Genomic DNA, 23,141 nt, shown 5'->3' with positions numbered 1-23,141 from the left:
CTAAAATCTACAGGCTTTCTTCTTCCCAAAAGCCCTCTGAGAAATACCTATCAGTAAGAAAATAGGTTAACATAACAAGAGTAACTTTAAAAACGTTCAGATTTGAGCTAAGACAAGATACTGTGTTAGGTTGTTTTAAACCTGCAAGAGGCATTAGAATTTACGCTCTGTGTGGCTCATTACATGTCACAGTCGTTGAGGTTATGCTAGCAATGCTACCAACCAGAAAAAGATTGACAACCCAGAAGTATAAAAGTTGAACACATTAGTCCTTACCCAACTGTTCCTTGATAATCCGCTGTGCTATCCTGTCAATGGTACCAAGTTTCAGAGAGAATGTGTCTAGATACTCTCCAATGGCTGCAAACTCCAGTGGACGACTTCTTAATTTGTAACCTCCTGTGACATATTTGACTGACTCCCCCACCTTTGACAGCAATGCCATTCCTTGCTTTTTGTATGCATTAAGATCCTGGCAGGCAAGAACAAACAATATTTGAGTGTTGCAAGACCAGTACAGCAAAAGATCAAACATTGCAAAGGCAAAAGATTACATGCAGCATGTAGCATTGGACATAAAACCTTACCTTGTACAAGTCAGACAACCTAGCAGAGTTTCAAGGCTACTTCTGGACAGAAATATACCATCCAGGAGAATGGTATGGGGTATACTGTGAGTAGTAAGTGTCCCCATCAATGTGTGTGGCTGGACTTTCCCATGTTCCTGCATTGCAACCAGGGACACAGTGACACGAGCAGATCTATTTCCATCAAGACTTCTTGACAATCATTCAGTAAACTTTAAATGGCAAGGTTTTGCTAACACGGTGTCTGCAGAAGTGGACTGTGTGAGCAGAACCCAGAAGCTGCCCCATGTCAGAACAAAGCCAGTCCCAGCTGCTTCAGAAAGCATTGCCCGACCTGAGCCACAAGTGACGTTGGGTGTGCTCCGGGACAGAAAACTTAAGATAGGGAAAAAAGAGCTGCACAACAGAGAGAAGTCTGTAATGTGGAAGAAGCAGCCCCACTAACCCCAAGGTCAGTGCAGGAGGACAGGAGGTTCTCCAGGTATGGAGCAGAAGCTCCCTGCAGCCCAAGAGAGGCTCATGTTGGAGCAGGCTGCCCCCTGCAGTGCAGCCATGGAGAAAACCCCGGTGCAGCAGTGGATGTGGCCTGGGGGAGGCAAAAGCACTCTCAGCAAGAGCTGCAGCTCAATGAGAGCAGCCTAGAGCAGAGCAAGAAGCCCAGGGGAACTGCTGCTGCCCATGGGAATCTATGTGGAGTAGTGCCTGAAGGGTGGGCTCTGTGGTATGGAGTGATATTGGAGCAGTGCTTGGAGAACTGCAGCTTATGGGATGCTCTTGCAGGAAGGACTGCATCCATGGGAGGGACCCACATGCAGGAAGTGACCATGGAGTGGTAGAGACTGTGCATTATGGAGTGACTGCAGCCTCCACTCCCCTGTACTACTCAGGCATACAAAGTAGAAAAGGGTGGAAGGATAGGAAGGTGGTTTTAAGTTTGCTTTTAGTTCTTACTGCTCTAGTCTTTAACCCATAGACAATAAATTAAATTCATCTTACTTTGGCTGAGTCTGTCCTGCCTACATTAGTAACTGGTGAGTTTTCTCACTGCCTATTTCAACTCAAAGTATTTTGTTCCTCCAGTTTTGTTGAGAAAGAAGAGTGAGAGCAGCACAGAGGAACTTGTCTACCACAGCAAACATTTAAGACACAGCCTATAATACCAGCATCATGCACATCCATTAGTTGGCTCTGATAGGCTAATACAGAGCTATGGATTGCATGTCATAGTCCTCTCAGACTATACACTAGCTGTATAGTCTGACAGGACAAAGAAGACTGTACAGAGGAGAAAGTACAGCCTGGGGAAACTAGCACAGCTAGTGCTTGTATACTGACAATCTTCAGAGGATTTCTGATGACAGCACATCAGAAAATGTAGTCTTAATTGGGCAAAATGCCATTCACTGTGCACTTTACTTGTTCCATCAAGGGACACTATTCAACTTAAAGACTTGCTGAAGAGTTGAAACAGCATAACAAAGACAAATTTCCAAACAGAGCAGACCTACAGAGACCAAGAATCAATATATGGTAGCATAAAAATCAGATTACTTAATTATGTTTTAAATGTTCTTGAAAAAAAGAATACAAAATTCCATATTCAAAACATGCACTGAGCTATTTCTTTTCAAGTACTTACATAAAACTAAATCTGATTAAGATAACCTAACATTCAACAGCTACAATCATTCTGAATTATGTTTGCATTCAAAATGAAGTGGTTCCTTGACTCTTGCCCTCTGTCTGTTTGACGTGTTACGTGCATGTAGGCATCGGAAACAAAAAAAAACAAACTGATTCTTTTGAGCATTCTACCATCTTACTAATCCAAACAGGAAGTTCAAAGAAAGGCTGTTTTCCCTTCTCAGCCAGGACTTTCTGCAATAACTAAATTCTGAAGTCCTAATAGAGTGAACTGATCTCTCATTGCTACAATAAATAATGTACTAGCACCAAAGACAGACTGGAAAACATTTCCTTTTCTCCCAATATTCCTAGACTCTCCATATTGTCCAAGCGAAGGATATTACACAGGGCTGAGGATAAAGGCTTTAACATTCATTTTACAAAGATGAAACAATGGTAGAAGAGAACTAAACAATTAAGTATTTTACATCATGCTTTGACAACTGAAAAGCAGAGCAAGTCTATCACATGCCTAACTATCAAGAGCTAATCCTACTGCTAAAGCAAGCCTAAAAATGCAACGTTCACCACGAGTGGAGGGGTGAAGAAAAAAAAGGGAATTTGAGACTGAGTCTCACATTACTATCAAGCAGAGCATCAAAGTGAGCTCAAATTAAGATTCACATTTGAGTGAGGTAGTGTTATGTGACACTGGAGAAATATGCTTTTGCAGTTCTCCTCACTTATTAGGTCAAACCCTAACAACCTTGAGCTTATTTAAAATGCAGTTCAAAAGACAGACAAAGAAAATTACTCGTAGGTGCTTTGTGCAAAAGACGAGCATGAAGTTATTGACCAAGAACAAACAACAATGGAGTCTTCACCCTTTGCTTTGGAGGCAAAAAGTGCAAGCAGCATAGAAGCATGAACCAGGATGGAAAAAAAAAAAACAACCAAATCTGCAAACTTTTGTGCAAGAGATCTTTCTTCCTCTTTTACTCCTGTTCACCCTGAAAAGAGGATTTTACATGGCCTACAGTTTTTTCTGTTCTGAATCTCTCTTGCATCACAGCAGTACACTTCAGAATACACTTTTAAGGGGCCTCTATACAAGGATACAGAACAAGCACATCTGGAAAAGAGGATTTCTATCTGCAGTCTGCACTTTTTCTAGCAAATCAAACCAGAACAGTTGTAACACAGATGTAACATCAAAAGTCCCCCACACGACCCTGGTCTTTTAGGGCAAGCTCTGCCCCACACATACAGTTTTATTAACAACTCCTTACTTTTATTTCAGAAAAGATTGCAAAGGAGCCTGTTCTGCTGTCCATGTCAGTGACTGGGTTTGGATGTCACCTGCTTACCTTGGCTGTGAGAAATACGTTGAAATGCTCATTAAAAGAAAGCACCGGATGATCAGTTATCCTCTTCAAGAATTTGTCTAATGCTTTCCTCCTCGTCTCCACAAACTCTTCAGAAAAGCGATCAACAACACCCTTCACCACAAACTTCTCTGGAAGTGGCTGAGAGAGACAAACAAAACACACAAGATTCAAAAGACCCAAAAAAATACTTGTAGTTAGAAACATGCTAAACAATCTAACTCCATTCTCAACAGGAACTGAAATTCTGTTAATAGGGACCATACATAAAAAAGGATGCAACCCCTCCTCTGAATCATACTTTAGTAACTCTGGCCTAATCCTAGCAGCTCAGCATAAGACAGCAGAGTCTACTACTATGGTTTAGTACTAAGCACACTAAGTACTTCCAGGACAGCCTACAGCATTTTCCTCCAGCCACCATCCATGATGGAGCACCAGCTCTAAAGCGGACACCAGAACAGCTGCGCACCATTCACCACAGTAAAAGGCATGCATATAGATACACATATATGCTTGCATGCACGCACTGAGAATGAGCATTCAAAGAGCGTGGCTCATTTCAAGGTAACCTGGAAAACCTAACAACTCTGCCTCCTCCACCTCCTCTCTAATCTACATCTAGAGCTCCTATACAGGGCTTTTCTGTAGAATTCAAGAGTCTTGGAGCCTCTAGCCTTAGTGACAGAACTTCAATGATCAAAGGAATACAGACAAGTTTGTCATGGCAAATGCTCAAGCAGACCAGGCCAGACATTTCCTGAAGTAGCTGCCATACTGCACCCTTGGTCATCTATCAGTCAGCATTCCTGAGCATGCCTGTGTAGGTGACAAATGTCTGCCAACACATTCACTCTTTCACCTTACTTCTATTTCACCTCCACCAGTTCATCTCTGCAGTTCAACATAACATGTAAGCTTAAGACAGCCTCAAGGACTATTAGTTCTGTTGTATTTAGCTTCTTATGCTTGGTCTTCACACTTCAAAGCATCCCTCTGGACAGACTAGCTCTTTAAGCTTCAGCCTCAGCATGACTGTCTGCATTCAAACACAATTTCTGCTTTTGTTCATTCAAGACAGCATAAACTGTCCCAAAAGACCAATATCTGTTTTAAAATCACACTTTGCATTTTACTGTTTTGAAAGGTTGCCCAGCCAGATAACTTGCTTGCTCTTATGCTAGCAATGGTGATCTTATTCAATAAATTAATGGTTCTCCTCTATAAGGGCTCTTTGTGACCTCAAACCAGTGGCCAAAATAATTCAAAGAAATTAAAGCATATGCAAATACTTCTTACACTCTCCTCTAGCTGCTGTAGAATACATACATAAAGACTGCACCTCCAAACATACAATAAAAATAAACAAACATAAAAGCAGCTCCCACCACAGCCCTATAACCAGTTTGTGTAATTGAAGGCTTGTCTCATTACCCTGAACATTCATATCAATCATCTTAGTTAAATCAATATAAGGTACACTCTTAATTAGATTTTTTTCAGATGAATAATGCTTACTGCAGTAGCCTTCAGGGAGGAAAAAATTATTTTCCCTTGCTTTGTATGCTTTAGCTGGAACTCTGCATTTCAAAAATCACTCCCCTAGCTCAACACACTTGAGGAAAAGGACAAGCTGGACATCTAGTTTGCAGAGCTCCCATTCTGACAGACACCCAAGATGGGACAGAATAACAACTGAAGTCTGAGAACTTGAGAACCACAGAATCTTTGTTACAATTTCTGCCACTTAACATGACTTTAGCTGTCTGCATTAAGCTGGTTCATTTATATAGGATTTCCTTCTGCAAGCAAGGTGGCTTTACATAAACACTGAGCCTTTAAGATTCGCATAAAATTATACCCAACAGTGTTTTTGGTATATCAAATCACATACTTCAAATTAGATGAAAGTGTCTACGATACAGCCCAGCCAGCAGGACATTTAGCCTTTGGCAAGATCCAGCAAACCAGAAACAGAAGAGCTGGACAGCTTTCTTGAAGACATCTGCTCCACAGAGAGTCCTAATCTTCTTGTTTTAATACTGTTTATAATTCAAGTTGCTTCTTTTATGGCATTCATTCACATCTCAGAAATTGATGTTCACATTTCAGTGCAAGACAGCACAGAAGCATTATTTAATTTCCCCTTCTAAAAGCCTAGATTTAAGCCTTATCAAACAGGCTCTGAAAGTACAGGGCTATGAAGCTACTGTTACTAGTTCAACTACAAAGGAAAGTAACAAGTGGAGACATAGTTGTAGGTACATGACAAATTTAACAGCTAAATTCTACTTTCAGTATAACTCTAACCCATTTCAGTAGCTCAGTATGCCATGAAACTACTTGCAAATGAGAACAGAGTTTGGCCACACTGTAGCAGCCAAAAACAAGAGAAACAGAGCATAAGACAAGAAATTACAGTAAGCACTTCAGTGAGCTACAGCTCTAGTTTTTTATTTAGTAGACCTTCAGAGGTCCATCTGAAATAGCACACACAGCTAGCAAGCGATATCTTTGCTGTGTGTTTCTTCTCTCCCTTAACTAACAGACTACATTTCCTTGTGTGGCTCACAGGCAGCAGAGTTTACTGCAATCAGAAATGGCTCAAAGGACCCCAGCACCACCACTCAAAGACAAGATCCTTGGAATCTTAAAGGCTTACCTTTACAGAAATTGACCTCAGTTTGTTTTGTTTTTTTTAACAGCTGCTTGAAATAACAGCTGAGATAAAGTCTCAGATCTTAGTAACGAAAGAGGAAAAAAAAAAAAACAACCCTATTCAGTCTTACTTGGGCTGCTGAGCATTAGCTATTAAGACTCCCTGCACCAGGAAGACATCAGCCTTTACAGGAAGATTTTAGGCCTTACCAAGGAAAACAATCCCCTTCCTGAATTTTGTCTGACAGAAGGTGTGCAAGGACTGCACCACCTCAGTTCACAAATACAGATATTCCTAGTTTGGCTAGGAAACATCCTTTCAGAATACACTAGAGTCACAGTACACTTCAAACTGCCATTAGCCTCCACTCTCCATCCACTTGTAAGCAATGAATACATAAAACATTCGACAATCTCCCCATCACACCATTGTATGGAGGAGATTAAGAGGCAAGTCCATCACCGTTACCACAGTGAATTTGCACAGCGGCAGACCAAGAAGGCAGGGTGACCTGTTTCCACACATTTTAGAAGAGGCACACTTAAGAGACTGCCTTGCTCTGTAGCAGGTTTTGTGTTCAATATTAGACCAACTTGTGCTATTTGTACGAAAGCATCCAGTCCAGTGTGTATCAAATTCTCTGCCACAGAAAAGCAGTTTGATTCCCTTACTATAAATTACCTTCTGCTGCTAGAGTATGCCAGCTTGAGGCAGCACTGGCAGGCCGCAATTAGAAATTCACAGAACCTTAACCTGGACATCTTCAGCTATTCAGAAAACAGGAACAGACAAAGGACTGGGAAACTGATTAACTCTCCCCACCCTGGACAGGCTCACTCCTTCCTCTCTTTTTCCCCACCCTTCACTAAATGTTTTTTGGTGCCAGGCATTGGGGTAATGTAATTTTGTGAAATACTGCTTATCTTCAAAAGACAGAACTATTATTCCAGTTGGAGGCATGTCTCAGAAAATTAAAAAACTTAAATAGCTCCTGGTACAGCTTAACTGAATAATTCTCACAAGCTACTCCTTGCTGAGGGAGAGAGAGCATAAAACAAAGTTGCTCTCATATCAGTTGGGCAAGTGAAGGTATGTTAAGAGTGTTGTTATTTCCTGACAACTGACCTACTACAGACCTTCCTGGATTTCCTTGCTCAGAAGAGCTGATGGCATGATCACACAGTCTTCCTACTTTTTCCACATTTTGTAAAAAATGAAATACAGACTGCTAAAGATCATTATCAGTCCACTCATATGAAATAGTGATCAGACTGCCTGTAAGCTTCAGAGACAGAAATGGTGCAGTAGTTTAGCTAAACCTCTGTCTACTGAACATATGAAATAGCTGCCACGCCATCAGTTAAGATCTCCAAGTCTGCGCTCTTAAATGCTAAAACAAGTGGTCTTGAAACATACCCTTTAAAATCAGCTCAAAAGACAAACTTGAATGTTGATACTAAGATTTGAAGAACCTGTGTAACTTTTCTAAGGCCTCATACTCAGGAATTCAGATGTAATAATTGTGCAAGCAAGTTGAGCACATTCTACTTACAGTTGGACAAGTGTTGTCATCAGCCTTTTCCCTGCAGGAGGCTGCCAAAGCTCACCTCTCAGGTGCTGCACTTAAGAAAGAAGTTAAAGCTTCTCAATCAGCCAAAAAATCAGTAGAGCTTCTCACTCTTGTAGCAGAAAACTGAATAAAATGCTGTATTTTAAGCTAAAGGAGTGTTACACTCTTTGAAGACAAATATACAACTTCCTTAACAGCAGATTCTTGCTTACTACCTACGGGAATGAGATGTGTTGGCTGTGACTCTTCCAGCTTGATTCTCAACCAGTCAAAGTCTTGGTACCGCCGGCGAACAGAATACTCTGGCAAATCAAACTCAGCTCGGGTGGTCTGCAAAATAAGATCAGGATAAGTTTAGTACACATGAAAACCCCTCAACTTCAAAATTTAGTAGCAATACAACACAGCCATCACTGGTAAGGATGAGGACAGACAAGCCTTGCAGTACGCTCCATCCCCGAAATGAAGTTTAGAAGCTGCATGAAAGAAATGCCCTTTGGCCTTATAAGCAGAGGTAAAGTCAACAATAAGAAAAATGAGTGCTTGGGATGTGTTCTTGAAGTTTATCAGCATTACTTTGCACATTCTCAAATTCTGTGGGGGCAGTCTGGGAAGATGAGAATATTGTGAACTATGTTAATCTCTTGGCAGTCACACGTTTGAGGAGAATGCACTTCTTCACTACAAGGACGAGACTACTTAGCAATCAAGAACTAAAAGCAAAGACAGTTCATGACTTGTTTACTTGTGAAGTAGTTTAACTGTGGGAGAAGAATGTTTCACCACTACTCTGTATTCCAGAATCCACAGGCTTGTTAAACGCCTTCATTACTATAAGATTAGAGTATAAGGCATTGCTAAGTTTACTGAAGGAAAAGTTTTGTTGATTTTCTAGAAGGAACCAGTTTGTCTAGATGACATTCACACGGGGTATGCCAAATTTCAGCATCAATATATTAAGTTAAATAATTCAAATTTCCATTCATTAAGACAAGGAGTTACACTTGCCATTACAAGTCTGAGGAAGAAGACAGGTACATAGAGAAACTGTTGGCAAATGTTTTAAGTCTTTAAACAGTTTGTAGAATAGAAAGCTAATGACATGGGACTGCTTACACAGTACACACTACAGCTGCCTACCAACATTAAAGAAACTGGTCACTAACTATGGGATTCTGACAAAGAACTTAGTAGCAGATAATCCTGACTGGAAGGTAGACAGTCCTTACTGTAATGTCTCACCAAGAAGTACAACTCAGAGAAACCTAAGGAGTCATACCTAGTTATCTGCAGCAACATCAAAACCATTTTGCAATGACTGTTGCATGTTGGTAATGCACCATCACATCTACAGCCAGACATCAAAAACTTTGCATTTAGGAAGACACTTTAGTTCCCCCAGCTTTCAACTACCATTGTATCCATCACTGGGCTGTTTTGCTACTCCTAGCCACTGAATGCCATGCTAAATTCCAGCAGTGATTTTGTATTTACTTCCAGACTGATGGCAACTTCCACATACAGCACTATCTGGAGAGAGCCAGGTGAGTACCCTTTAAACACAATTAATCATTTCATTTGCTTTCTGTATGGTTCCAGCTCTCCAGCAACTACACACCTGCCTACCAATCCCCACAGGGTATCCTGTGCAAATTCTAAGCCAGCAATCTCTTTAGAAAGAACCAGCAGCCTTAGCATGCCATCAGCACAACAGCAGCTTTAGTATACACTGAACAATATGCTACCATAACATAACCTAAGAAATGGTTTGTTTTCTGTTTCTTTGTACCTTTCATTTCTAGAACAGAAGACATCAAGCTCACCTCATCCCTGTTCTGATTTGGTAGCTATGGTAAGAAGTATATTTAAGTACATACACTAACACAATGAATGCTCATTAGTGGAACGTAAATATTTGTGAATAAGGGACTGCCAAGACTTAGATATCCACTGTGGATTTGTATTCTAGTCAGCTACATATCAGAGCAGCACCAGCTTCTTTAACACAGCAGAGTGCCTCAGCACAAATGAGATTTTCAGTGCCTTATATGACACATTTATAATGGTTTGGAGTAAGACAGTGAGCACTGGTACACTAGAATAAGATAAAGCATACATGTGTGAAGAGCCCTCACCAGCCAGAACTGACTGCTTTGTCCTGTTAATGGGAAGCTGTATTTCACCTTGCAGAATAGCATCTGAAATTGAAATGAAATGTAACAATTTAATAGAAGAGAGAGCTTGTGTGAACTGGCTGTGAGAGGGTAAAGTCCTCTGAAAAGAGATCATAGGGTGGATGAGTAATTGAGATGTCTACACAAGACACTGCCATACCCTGTAGCACAACAATGAAAGTGCAGTGTCCAGTCTGCCAGCTTTGAGAACCTTACTAATAAGTGTTCTGCTAACAGTTACAGAAAACCATTAGTTGCTACTTCATCTGGAAAAAGGGAGGCAGAGCTTAAGGAAGATAAGTCCTAATCTACAACCTTAGTATCAGTTAGAGCTCATCTACAGCAAACTGTCCCTGTTGCCTTTAGGTTACAAATAGATTTGTAAAGTTTTCCATTTTTCAGGTTTTGTTCTTCAAAAGGAGCCAAATGAAAATGCATCATATTCATCAGCATTTCAGCGTTTGCTGTATGAGCTGTCAGATCTAGAGAGCAAATAAGCTTTTCAAAGGCTATTTGGACAGAACATAAGAGCCCTTCAAGGTTTTAACCACATCTCACTAATGCTGAAAGAATTTGGATTTCAGAATGGTTATTCATTAGCTTGGCACAACTTACTTTTTCCAGACTGTTCACAGAATGGAAGAGGGTCTTGCCACCACCCACGGATGGCAAGTGAAGTCTAGGTTTTTGACAGAGTCATATTCCTCCTGCTTTCTCACTAAATACATAAATCTCATTTTTCAAGGACAAGTTTTTCCCAGAGGAATCTGAGAAACTGATGTGGCAGACCTCAGCCTCCCAAAAATAATGGGTAAGACACTTCCAGGGATTTACTGAAGATTCCAGCACAGTTCCACTAAGTAAGCACTGCAGTATTCCAGGCTCAGTTTCACTTGTCAAAAAGCAGGAAGGGTTACAGACTTTCACATCTTGTTGGAAGCGCAATTAAGCTGCACCTCAAGTACTGTGTTCAGTTTTGGGCCCCGCACTGCAAGAAAGACATTGTGGCCCTGGAGCATGTTAAAGAAAGGCAACAAAGCTGTTGAGGGGCCTGGAGCATAGGCCATATGAGAAGCTGAGGGAGCTGGTATTGTTCAGTCTGAAAAAGAGAATACTCAGGGAAGAACTTATTCTTCTCTTTAACTACCTGAATGGAGGTTGTTGTGAGCTGCGCATCAGCCACTTCTCCCATGTAACTAGAGGGAATGGCTTCAAGCTGCACCAGGGGAGGCTCATGCTGGATGTTAGGAAGTACTACTTCTCTAGAAGAGTAGTCAGACAGTAGAATGAGCCACCCAAGGAGGTGGTGGAGTCACCGACCCTGAAGGTGTTCAAGGAACATTTGGACGTTGTGGTGAGGGACATGGTCTAGTGAGAAGTAGTGGTGATTGGTGGATGGTTGGACTGGATAATCTGGTAGGTCTTTTCCAACCTTGGTGATTTTGTGAAACACCAACTCTTGGTGCTTCTTCTTTCTTGAAAAGAGTTAGCAGCCAAACCTAATACTAGTCTGTGACAACTATATACAAGTAATCATTTTCCTCACTCTAGTTCTGGTCTTATGCTCACTAAACATTTTAAATATATTTACCCCATGCTAGTATTGTAGCCATAGTAAAAAATGCTACTTAAAAAAAAAAACAAACAGAGAATGGCAAGGGAAAGGCAACAGTGGTTGCAAACAGGGTATGAGAAACAGCCAGCAAAGTCAGGTCTGACTTGCTTGCCCCATTCTTTAGGGGATTCTTATTCTGCTGTTGTTAAATGTGTTAATCCATAAGACTTGCTGAGAAACACTACTTGGCTGTAAGAAGAAAGCTGTGAAAGCAGGAATACAAGCAAGACCAAGATAACTCCATACTTTTCAGGTCAGCTTCAATGCAAGCCTGTTAGACTAAACTTTCTAGATCCTTCCCAAGCCACCACTATCTGCAAACAAAAATGTCAGTACATAGGGAGTCTGAGGCATACTGGAAGACCTCTGTTTCTGCTGTCGCAATAGAAGACCTTTCTAAAAGAAGGGGGAAAAAAAGCAAACAGGAAAATATTACTGCAGTCAGGTTACATGCTTTCTCTAAGTGGTTTCCAGCCAGAGACTCGAGCATGTGTTACAGTAATGATAATTACATTCCCCTCAGATGACTGGAACAAGACTGGCTGTAAAGATATGAACTACAATCTGAAAGTAGAAACATCACCACCTACCCTCATTACAGCATCTAAGGTTTATTCCTATGCAGCTTTTGCCATGTTTAATTACTGCTTTCAGCTACAGTGGCTGGCTGGGCAATTACCTTGGCATCAAAGAAGACTTGTTTGTACAAGCCATTAATACGGTTAAACTTCCAACCAGATTTTTCAAACAATAGAAGACTAGATTGTTGACTCAAGGGGTTAGCCAGAAGTTTACAAGAATAAGTAATAAACTCAAATAGGTGAGGTGATTGATAAGAATAAATAATGCATTGTTTTAAAATAGTACTGTAATGCTACAATACAGTAGCATTATGTGCTACAGCGAGATGCAGAATAAAGCAAGTGTTAACAGACAGATAGGTTGATATAAAATCTGTGTAGGTTTTTTAGATTAAGAAAAAAAGGCAACAGTGAATTAACACATCTGTTCTAAGGTAAATGCCTTATCCACCTTCTAGATTCTGGTTTAAGTGAAGCTGTTGAAGCAGGTGCAGAGAGCCATGAGGATTATCAGTGGGCTAGAGAACCTTTCCTATGAAGAAAGGAGGGAGCTGGGCTTATTCAGCCTGGAGAAGGTTCTGGGGAGACCTAACTGCAGCCTTACAGTACTTAAAGAGTGCTTATAAACAGGAGGGATACCAGACCAACCAATAGTAACAGGACAAGGGGGGAACAGTTTTACACCAGAAGAGCAGAGATTTAGGTTAATCATTAGGAAGAAATTCCTTACTTGGGGTACATTGGCACAGGCTGCCCAAGGAAGCTGTGGCTGCCCCATTCCCAGAGATGTTCGATGTCAGGTTGGATGGGGCCCTGGGCAGCCTCATCTAATGGTCAGCAACCCTGCCCACAGCAAGGGGCTAAAACTGGATGGGCTTAAAGGTCCTTTCCGATCCAACCCATCCTATGATTTTATGATGAAGAAGGGAGCCCTTGTATTAACACAAATTTCCAAGCAGAAGAACAAGAGTACCGCTGTGCAAAGACAGTTAATCTTGACAGAATAATCAGGTCTTCAGCCTATTCCTTCTGATCTTATAAAAGCCAAAGGCTAAGTCACTCCATGTAAGAATTTCCTTTAATACTTAGAATTTTCCAGTTAAGATACATTATTTCTTGCAAGACTAAGATGAAACAATTAAGAATGGCAGGCCTATGTTAAACCTGCAATAAGAGCTGCTTCTATTTTCAAGACCACATTTTCCCTGGTGCAACCTGGAAGTGGAACTTCTGAGTGGAACTTTTATTTGCATGCTGTAAATCTTTCTGGACAAGTGGATAAGGTATAAACATAGTGAAGCTAGCAGACACTTTTTACATTAGATAGCTACAAGTGCTCAAAGAAGAAGATGCCAATATTACTCAAAGTGGATGCTAATGAGAACTTCTAGTTAACAGAAATTAAAGTTCCAGCTGTGAATGCAATAGGCTTTTCAGTGTGCTTTTCCTAAGTATAATTAGGTCACATTAATGGCTGGCCTACACTGCCTTAAAAAAAACTCATATACTTTCAGATACAGTAGCATTCTAACACTACTTAGTTCTAACAGCCAACAACTGCAAGGAAGCTATTTTACATTCAAGGATGAAAATTACAATATTATGATCTAGATAAGCAGATGATCGAGGAAGCGTGATGGACATTTAAGCAACAAGTTTAAAGAATTTCAGAGCACAATAGACAAAATGAGTGAAGACCACCAGTGAATCAGCAAGCAGGTTAATTTCCCTCAAGCAGAGGTACCTCAAATTAAATTGGTGGCAGATTACTTTGTATGAAAATTTTTCAAGCTAAACAAACTGGCTTTTCAAGTTTACAAATTGTTCTGTTTAACAAAAAGAGACAAGATCTAAGCTGACACATTAAAAGCTTTATATTACTTCACATACTGAAGTAGTAACAGTTCTTGTAAGAGAAGTCACACCATCAATACATTTATTACAAGGTACTGAAAGACATTAAGTTCCAGTCCATAAGATAAAAGAGATAGAACACAAGGCATCAACATCCAGAGCATTCCCTCCAAAAACAAAACGAACAACAAAAAAACTTTCCAAGAAGAAAAGCAGTAGAGAAGGAGTATGTTGCTTAGTACCTTTGTTGTAACCCTATACGTGATGTAAGTCTCCATTGTGCATACGTGTTTTTTGGGATCATCAACGGTAACGAACAAGTCTTTTGTTTCCCCATCCAAGTCATCATCCAACTGCAGCCTGTTGAGGAGAGATGAGGAAGATGCTGGGCTGGAAGTGTCAACTGGTGTGCCGTTGGGTAGACTGAGATCCTGTTTTGAAAATAAATAAATAATCACAAAGTTTTAGATAAATGAAGAGATTCACCATAAAGCAGTGTTCTTCAATATGCTTCTGACAAGCTTCACTGATACTTCTTTTTGGCCATTATCACACGGTTTCTTTCAGCAGTTTCAAGGATCAGACCCTCCCAGCACACCCTGGCATCCTCCCAAGTTTGCAGTTTGAATGTTAAGTTCAAGAAATGTGAAGCTGTTCCATAAATTGAAAAGAAAGCACATCATCACCCTACTTCCCCTTAGTGCTAAGCAAACCAGTTTATTTCCAAGGGAAATCAGAGATATTGTTGAACCAACTCAGAAAACACAGCAACAAGGCAAACCAGGAGATCTACTTGTAAGACAGGCTTTGGGTGAAGTGGCAACACTTCTGTTGAGTGATGCCAGTCAGCTTTCCCCTCTGGAGACTTTCTGTAACTTCCCACCCAATTCAGTGGATGTACCTATGTGCACCACCCTTCCAGAGTCTTAAGGCCCATGTGCTTTGCTTGGAGGTCTTTGTCCCCAATTACAAGATTATCATCCAGTGCATAGGGGAAACAGAAGTTAAAAGAACCAGCAAGCAGCCATATTAGGCTGAGGCACAATGAGGGTTTGGGACGTCTATAGTTCCTTAAAACCCATCCAAAAGCAGAAAACAGGGGTTTTAGATAGAACTTCGTATATCCCTACATCTTCAAGGCTCAGAATTTGATATAAGCCAATTACAACCACAGCATTAAAAACAAAACAAAAAAGAGACTAAAATTCGAGGTTCTTATTTACAGAGAAGACAGATTGTTGCAGATTTTTTGTTGTTTTTAAAACCAATAGCACAAGATGCTATACATAGAATGTTTCCCTTGCAAGGACAAAGGTTCCCCTGATTGCAAGACTTGGTAAAATATCACTACAGCTAGAGCAGCACCTCAATTAATAGCGTTCAGTTAAAGAACTACACATTAGCCCCAGCTCCATTTAGTCTTTATGTGGCTAAACGAAACATGTAATTTTATCTAAGGAATTATTTCTGAGTAAGATCCCACTTGCTCATCAGTATTCCTTACACAGTTGTGGTTTATGTTCTAGCTGGACAAGGGTAGTCCTCATCCTCAAGTCTTCCTTTGTTTAAGAGTTCAGTAGGGAAGAAGAAAGTAGGGACTAAGATGCTCTTTTAAGAGGGCAAAGGAGCAGGATGAACATGGCACAACTTGCCAGCTCATATATGAGGTAGCTATCCTGAACCACACAAGAAGCACTTGGCTCAGACTCAATAGAGAAGGAACCTGTAAAACAGGAAGATGCAATGCCACAACAATTCAGAAGAAAAAAGAAGTTCTGCTAGAATCAGGAAAACAGAGTAAGCAAATGTCAGGGTAAGATGAGAAGCAGGAGATGGCTACAGAAATCCTGCAGTTCAGCCAGACAGGCAAATCTGCCTGAGCACAGTAAAGAGCAATGAAATCCCTGGGATACTGCAGCAGCTGTAGACAAGTCTGTTCTTACTTCCAAAAAGAACAGGCAGCTCTTGACTGGCCATATGCAATATGCATTAGTGTAAGATAAATTGTGCCAGAACTGCAGCAAGTTCTAAACTTCCAGTATGGAAATGAATTAACTGTGGAAACAGTTTAAAACTGATCAAACAGGAGATTCTTGAAAGCCTGTAAAAAACCCTTCCAAAAGGCAACTTAAAGAGATTCCACCGTTTTCTTTAAGTTACAGTCATTTGACATCAAGTTGTTAGAACAACTGGAAGAAGGCCTAAAGGTGAAACACATGGCCATGTGCAGAAAGATGAGAAATTTCCTCACCAGTTATGCTGGAAAACTACAATAACCATATTAACACTCCTCACACTTTTTAAGCAGGACAGAGGACTGTGAAGGCTGAAATCCACTCCAGTCTACTTGAGCATGTTCTTGAAGTCACTGGTTCTATGGAACATCTCAGGTCTTAAAAAAGGCTGTGAATACTTTTACCCAATTTCAGCCTTGAATGAAATGCTTCAATCTAGATTAAGCACAACTTCTACACCACCTCCAGTTAGGAGCTGGAGGGCTGCAAACTGTGACTGGAGAAAGGACAGAGGAAGCAGGTATTTAAAATACTACTAGGCTATACAGCTTCACCTCTGAGGGCAAAAACTTCTCCCCATTCAGTCAGGGCTGGCATCATGCACTGCTGTTTGGCTGGGTTTCAGCAGCTGAAGGCCAAGTGAAAAGCCTTAACAATGGGTGGAGCCACCAAGCACAAGATAAGGAACTGCTGGAGTCTTGTTTAGGAGCAGGCCAAATCCCTTTGTTGAAATCTTAAACCATCGCTAAAAAGAGGTAGGCTTTCAAGTGTCACAGCAGATGGCCCTCCAATCTGAGTTGTCTCAGGCTGTAATCCTGAGACAGAGCACTTCTGCATCGTGTTAATTGGCACTGGCGTTCTTCCACAGGACTTGCGGGATTTTTTTTGCAGTTGGGGAAGCAAGACTGCATCATCTGTTCTAGCCTACTTTTACCACAGAAAGAGGAGTCAGTCCTGCAAAGCTTGGCAGGAAAAGAAATCTGCATCCATCTGCACTTCCTGTCAGCACAACTATCATACCCAAGAGCATTTAAAATACTGCTAATATTAAAATGCTTCATATAACAAAAGAGTCTGGCTTCAGTGCTAGGGACTCATGCATCAGCTTCATCTTTGGTGTGACAAGGTAGCTACTGTTTTAATTACCTAGCTGCATTATGAGATCAGCAGAATCCAAGTTATAGCAGGCACCTGCTGCTTACAAAGCTCTTTATAGGAAAAGAACCTTTTTCATGCAGCACCTGATACAGTAGAGTCATCCTGCCGTGAATCAGAGCAGAACCACAACAGCGATGTGAAGAGGCAGCTTCTGGTGACCAGGCAAATGGAATGACTGACAGGTTCTGTCTACAGACTCTTCAAGTCCCAGCAAGTATCTTGGAAGATTTCCTCAGATTTCAAACCTCTTTCTACTGTAAATAAGAAAAATTCCTCACCCCCTCAGACCACAGTCACTACTACCACCTGCAGAGGCAGCAGATCAGGTAATGGTCTAGCAAGGCCTGGATTAGAACCTATGGCATAAATAATTCGACATTCAGATCTCCAGACCTGTGACTACTGGTCAAATCTTTTGTGCACAGTCCTACAACTACCTACTGATAAATCAGACTCTTCACAAACTTGTGGAGTTTACAGAACTTATCAGAATACCCAGACTTTTGGATGCATGAAATGACACTAGAATGAAGGATTTGGTTTCCTGGCATGCAGCAAAAACAGGAACTGATTGTCTGCTCTAGATCCATGAGCCATGACAACTATACAGGTTGCTATTTGGTAAGGAAGCAGCTTCACATTTATCTGTTGGATTACGCAGCCCAAACACTATGACTCATTAGCCTGTCCACAAATATATCCTAAATCCTTCAAGAAACTTCAGCTGAATTTTATAGACTTGAAGCCTGCATATGCAATGTAGAATGAGTCAGTTTCCAGCTGATCTCATCTTCTCCCTCCTTCATGTCCACAGGATCCTTTTGGAGACTTTAGATTTAAACAACAGCTTAGACCACATGAAGTACCACCTCAAGAGCTTGGTATTGAAAGAAGTGGTTCCACTAGGTCTGAGTCATAATATCATTAAGGTTGGAGAAGATCTCTAAGATCATTTAGTCCAGTTGTTCACCTACCACCAATTCAGCCAAGCCAGGATCAGAGTCATGTTGAACTTCCTCCCAGCTTGGTGTCATCTCCAGTCTTACTGAGGGTACACCTAATTCTCTCATTCAGGTTATCAATACAGGTAATAAGCTGGATAGGCCCCAGTGTCAACCCCTGTAGAATATCACTCATGATGGGTTACCAATTGGATTTCACTCCATTCACCACCACTCTCTGGACCTGGCCATTCAGCCAGTTCTTTACTCAGCAAAAAGTGTACCAAGCCACAGGCTGTCAGCTTTCCCAGAAGAATACCTTGGGAGACAGCCTCAAAGGTTTTGCTGAAGTCTAGGCAGACTACATCAGCAGGTAGACCTCATCGACCAGGAGGGTTACCTGGTCAAAGAAGGTGATTATGTTGGTAAAGCAGGACTCATTACTCAAGAACCCACGCTGGCAGGGCCAGATCCTCAGGTTGTTCTGCACACACCGTGTAATTTCACTTAAGATGATTCTAGCATCAAGGTTAGGCTGACAGGCCTGTAGTTTGCTGTAGTTCTCTTATTTTATTTTTTTTTTATTTTTATCCCCCCCCCCCCCCCTACACACACACAGAGCATCAGAAAGTGTTCCCCAATCAGCCACATCAGTTCTTCTTCCCCACTGGCTCATCTTACGGCACCTTTAAGACTTCCTTCTCAAGGAGCGTCCAGCCTTCCTGGACCTCTTTATCCTTCAGAACTGAATCCCAAGAGACCCTCCCAACCAGTGACCTGAACTGTTCAAAGCCTGCCCTTCAGAAGTCCAAGGCAGCAGTTTTGCTAGGTCCTCTTTCTGACTTCATGAAGAATCGAGAACTGTACCATTTCACAGTCACTGCCCAAGACACATCCAGACCTCCTCATCTTCCACCAGACCTACCAGCTGCATCAGGAAATTTTCTTCCTCTCTCTCCAGAAGCATCCTAGACTGCCTCCTCTGTGCTGTATTGTATTTCTAGCAAAGACTGAAGAAGGTAAAATTACTCATGAGAACAAGAGATGGCTATCACTCAGCTTCTTCCAGATGTTCACAGAACACCTTATCCATCTCTTTATCCTAACCAGTCTATAACTGACTCTCACCAGTATGTCCACTTTGTTGACCTTCCTCCTTATCCTCACCCATAGTGACACTACCTTACCATTCTCAGCCCTGAGCACTATGACACTGAGATGCCCTCCACACCACCTCTCCTTCCCTGCCTTGGTGAAGACCTTATAGCCACCCACTGCAGCACTCCAGTTGTGACAGTGATCCATCCCACCATGTTTCAGTAACAGCAACTAAGTCGTAGTTTCCCCACAATACAACAGCTTCCAGCTGCTCTCCTTTTGGAGAAGGCTCCAGGGAGACCTTACTGTGGCCTTCAAATACTTGAAGGAAGAGTATAAACAGGAGAGGGTATGACTGTTTACAAGGGTGGATAATGATACGACATGGGGAAATGGTTTTAAACAAAGACAGAGGCTTAGGTTAGATATAAGGAGGGAGTTTTTCACACAGAGGGGGGTGATGCACTGGAACAAGTTGCCTAAGGAGTCTGTGGATACCCCATCCCTGGAGGCATTCCAGGCTGGGCTCGATGTGGCTCTGGGCAGCCTGGTCTGGTGGCTGCAGACCATGCTCACAGCAAGGGGGTTGAAATTAGATGATCTTTATTGCCCTTTCCAACCCAAGCCATTCTATGATTCTATGACATGACTCTACAGTTCTCCTGTTTGTTACCCAAGCTGCTTATATTGATATAGATGCACTTCAGCTAAACCATCTCCCTCATCCCCCACTCAGGCACTGTTTCCCCAGGCTCACCTCAAGCTTTTATCCCCTTCCCTTTTCATACCTAGTTCAAAGCTCTCTCAATGAGCTCTACCAGCTCCTGGGCTAAGATTTGTTTCTCCTTTGTGACAGGCAAGACCCATCAGCAGCCATCAGGTCAGGTGCTGAGTAAACTGCTTCAAAGGTTGTCCAAGCACAGATAATCTCACCTCTGAAAAGGATTAGCCTGAAGCTACCTGATGTTGCAAGTACATAGCTCTCATTTAACAGGTATTAGATGATGTAAGAGACATCTGGAGGTTGTATGGAAATGTTGCTGTTTAGAGGCAAAGTTAAGTACTATTATCTTCAATTAATCCTGCCAACATCAGTGATTTTACACCCAGGCCTGTACCACTCCTAGAGCCTTAATGCTTCGTTTCTAACACACTTTTCTCCTTGCACTTCAAGGCATTTTGTTGCCTTCCAGTTCTCAGAGAGGCACAGCCACAGACACATTGATAGCAAGGAGACAGTCATGCAGCAATTACAGTTGGTTTGTGGAACCGTCTTATTCTCAAACCTCCAGTACTTAACAGTAAGTCATAGCAGAATTGCTGGTGACTGGAAAACTAAGACGGTTTAAACATAAGCATTCAAAAACGCTATAAAAGTTTGTATTAACTTGGCTCTGCTCACAGCATGATTTATCTCACACCAGAGAGCTCTGAGAGAAGGTAGCTTTGGTTTCTGAAGTTCTCTACCACTGGTCTGCACAGGTCAGATCTGTGTGGGAAGAGAATGTACCTTTCCATTCTCCAGTTCACCCAGATCATGTCACTGACATCACAGTACCCCACTGAAGGATCTTACCAAGCACCTGCACAAGGCTATTATCCAACACCAGCTGCACACAAATACATAAATTCTCTTCACATGAAGGTCAAGGGAAGAAAAGGTATTTGCTTCCCCCTCGCTTAGTTTAATTGCTTTCCAGGCATTAGTATCTTTGTTTACCACAGGTCCCCTTTGTTTCCTTGCACAACCCTCTGAAAGTAATCAAAGAGAGGAGACAGATTGCAAGGAAGGACAAACGCTCTGGACACAGTGAGAAAGGGAGGAAGAAAGAATAATCTTTCTCTGCAAGGTAAAAGAAACAAAACACCCACACAGTTAACTGAAACTCCAAAACCTTACAAATTCCCAGGGGAAAGTAACACATAAATTTGACACTGATCCACAAACAGAATGGTGTTAAACTGTAGTCTGACAAAAGCTGCAAGAACCACCCTCTGAGGCTGGACCTGTGATTCTAGGAAAGGGGAAGCAGATGCAGAGACATCAACTTCTGATACCCCTCTCCAAAAAGGGGAAGGAGAGTACTGTGTGTGGGCATACTCACCAGAAACTAGCCTGTACTTTCAGAAGCAGTCTGAATTTCCCACTATATTAATAATCTAGAATCAGATTGCAAGGTTGAAGCTATTTTAAGAGTAATACAGACTAAGCTCAAGTGAGAAGCAAGTCTTGCTATCACCTGGAAATATATCAGTAGAGGAGCAATAGTGCCAGGCACTCAGATCACAGGCACTGATCTTCCACCCTCTCTAGCTCTATTAGATACTATGCAACAAGCCGGTTGGATAGAAAACCCTAATGGAGCATGCACCACATCCAAGCCTCACTTCCAGCATTCCCAGCAGTACTACTGGTATTCTGTCCAACCAACCAACAAGCTACTTCTGAGGTCTGGCTAGATAAAGACCATATCAGCTTGCTTTTGGGATATTTTAAGTAGGTGTTAGAGTGCAGCAAGTTGCCAAGCCATGAGCCCTGATGATTTTATTCTGCAACTCATCACTCAAACTATTTCTGCTCCGCAGGTTTGTGTTGCCTAGAAACTTAGGACTCCTCAGTACCCCCTAAAAACACATAAATTTCAGATACAGCAGCTGGTCTTAATGGCACGCAGTTTGCTATCACCGAAGACCTGAAAGCACTCCTGCTAACAAAGGTATCATTCTTTGAGGACTTTGTTTTTGCACTATAGCCTATTTGGCTGGACGGGGAAACACCAGAACAAATGCACTTCAGAGATGCTACAAACTGACACAAACAGGTCCCAAACATTCTTGTGCAGGTCATGAGATTCCCACCTCGAGCCTCAGACTAACAGTTGAGCTTTATAGGATGGATTATTTCATTTTGTGGCTTGTTTTCTCATAAATCATCACAGTTACACTAACCAGAGCAAAAATATGGGCACAGAAGTGTTTCCTACAAACAGTATTTTCAGTAAGAGCAATAACCCACCTCTTAGCTATGTTGCAGGGGTCTCCAGGGACTTGGCAACAATATGCCTTATTTTCACTCTTTCTGTGCATGCAGACATAGGAAGGTGTCATGTACCAAACCAGACCATCTGCTCACACAGTCTGGCTATCTGCCTATCTCCTCACAGACTCCTTAAGAGAGTAGCCCCTTTTCCTAGTCTGAACAGAAAGCGATTGTCACATTAAAGTCGAAAGCAGTTCCAGTTATAGTTTAAAAATTAGGATGAGTAGCATTTCACATATGTTTTTACAGCAGTTAAGACAAACCTATCAATATTACTAATAAGCTGTGCTACTTGTGAACAAAGGCAAAAAGGCTTTAGGAACCAAGCACTTGGATTATGCAGATTGTTATTTTGAGCAGATATTACTTCAGTAAAATGTTAAGAGATAAGACATACTTTTGTCTTATTAACTCACTAATGGGATACACACTTCTCCATGCCCTTTGAACAGAAAAGAAAATAAGGAGTTGCTGGATGTTTGCCTCACCCTACAAATCCCTCACCTTAGTATGCAAAAAGATATTTCAGCACGTCCACAGGACGAGCTGTTCTTTTGGAAGACATTCCCAGATCCAAGGCTAGCTTTCACATCAGTTCACAAAGTACAGAGTCCTTGCAGAAAGCTTTATTTAGCTTTCTGAGCAAAAAGCCAGTCTGGCTACTAGCCAGCATGATTAATTCACAGTTATGTCAAAGCTGTAGAAAGTAGTAGAAGTGTCTGTGACCTGATAGAACACAAGTGAGTTTAATGTTTGAGAAGGCTTGGATTTGCATCCTTCAGCAGAGCAAACTTGTGTGGTTTCTATCATTTAGTCCTCAGCAAAAGGAAAGAGGCAA

At 41.6% G+C, this 23,141-nt stretch overlaps 1 protein-coding gene across 1 annotated transcript in view; it reads right to left on the bottom strand.

The window, feature by feature from the left end:
• The window catches only part of SNX30 (sorting nexin family member 30), a 46,610-nt gene that overhangs the window by 12,694 nt on the left and 10,775 nt on the right, over nucleotides 1–23,141 (bottom strand). The window contains exons 2-5 of the mRNA XM_015849852.3: nucleotides 14,294–14,482; nucleotides 8,047–8,157; nucleotides 3,581–3,739; nucleotides 277–472 (exon numbers count right to left, since the gene is read on the bottom strand). Coding sequence (XP_015705338.1) covers nucleotides 277–472; nucleotides 3,581–3,739; nucleotides 8,047–8,157; nucleotides 14,294–14,482 — 655 coding nt within the window. The remainder of the gene's footprint in view (nucleotides 1–276; nucleotides 473–3,580; nucleotides 3,740–8,046; nucleotides 8,158–14,293; nucleotides 14,483–23,141) is intronic.

This window comes from Coturnix japonica, chromosome Z (genome assembly GCF_054131305.1).
Source record: "Coturnix japonica strain WE chromosome Z, WE-NBRP24, whole genome shotgun sequence".
Taxonomy (NCBI): Eukaryota; Metazoa; Chordata; class Aves; order Galliformes; family Phasianidae; genus Coturnix; species Coturnix japonica.
This window is presented reverse-complemented; position numbering and strand designations above follow the sequence as displayed.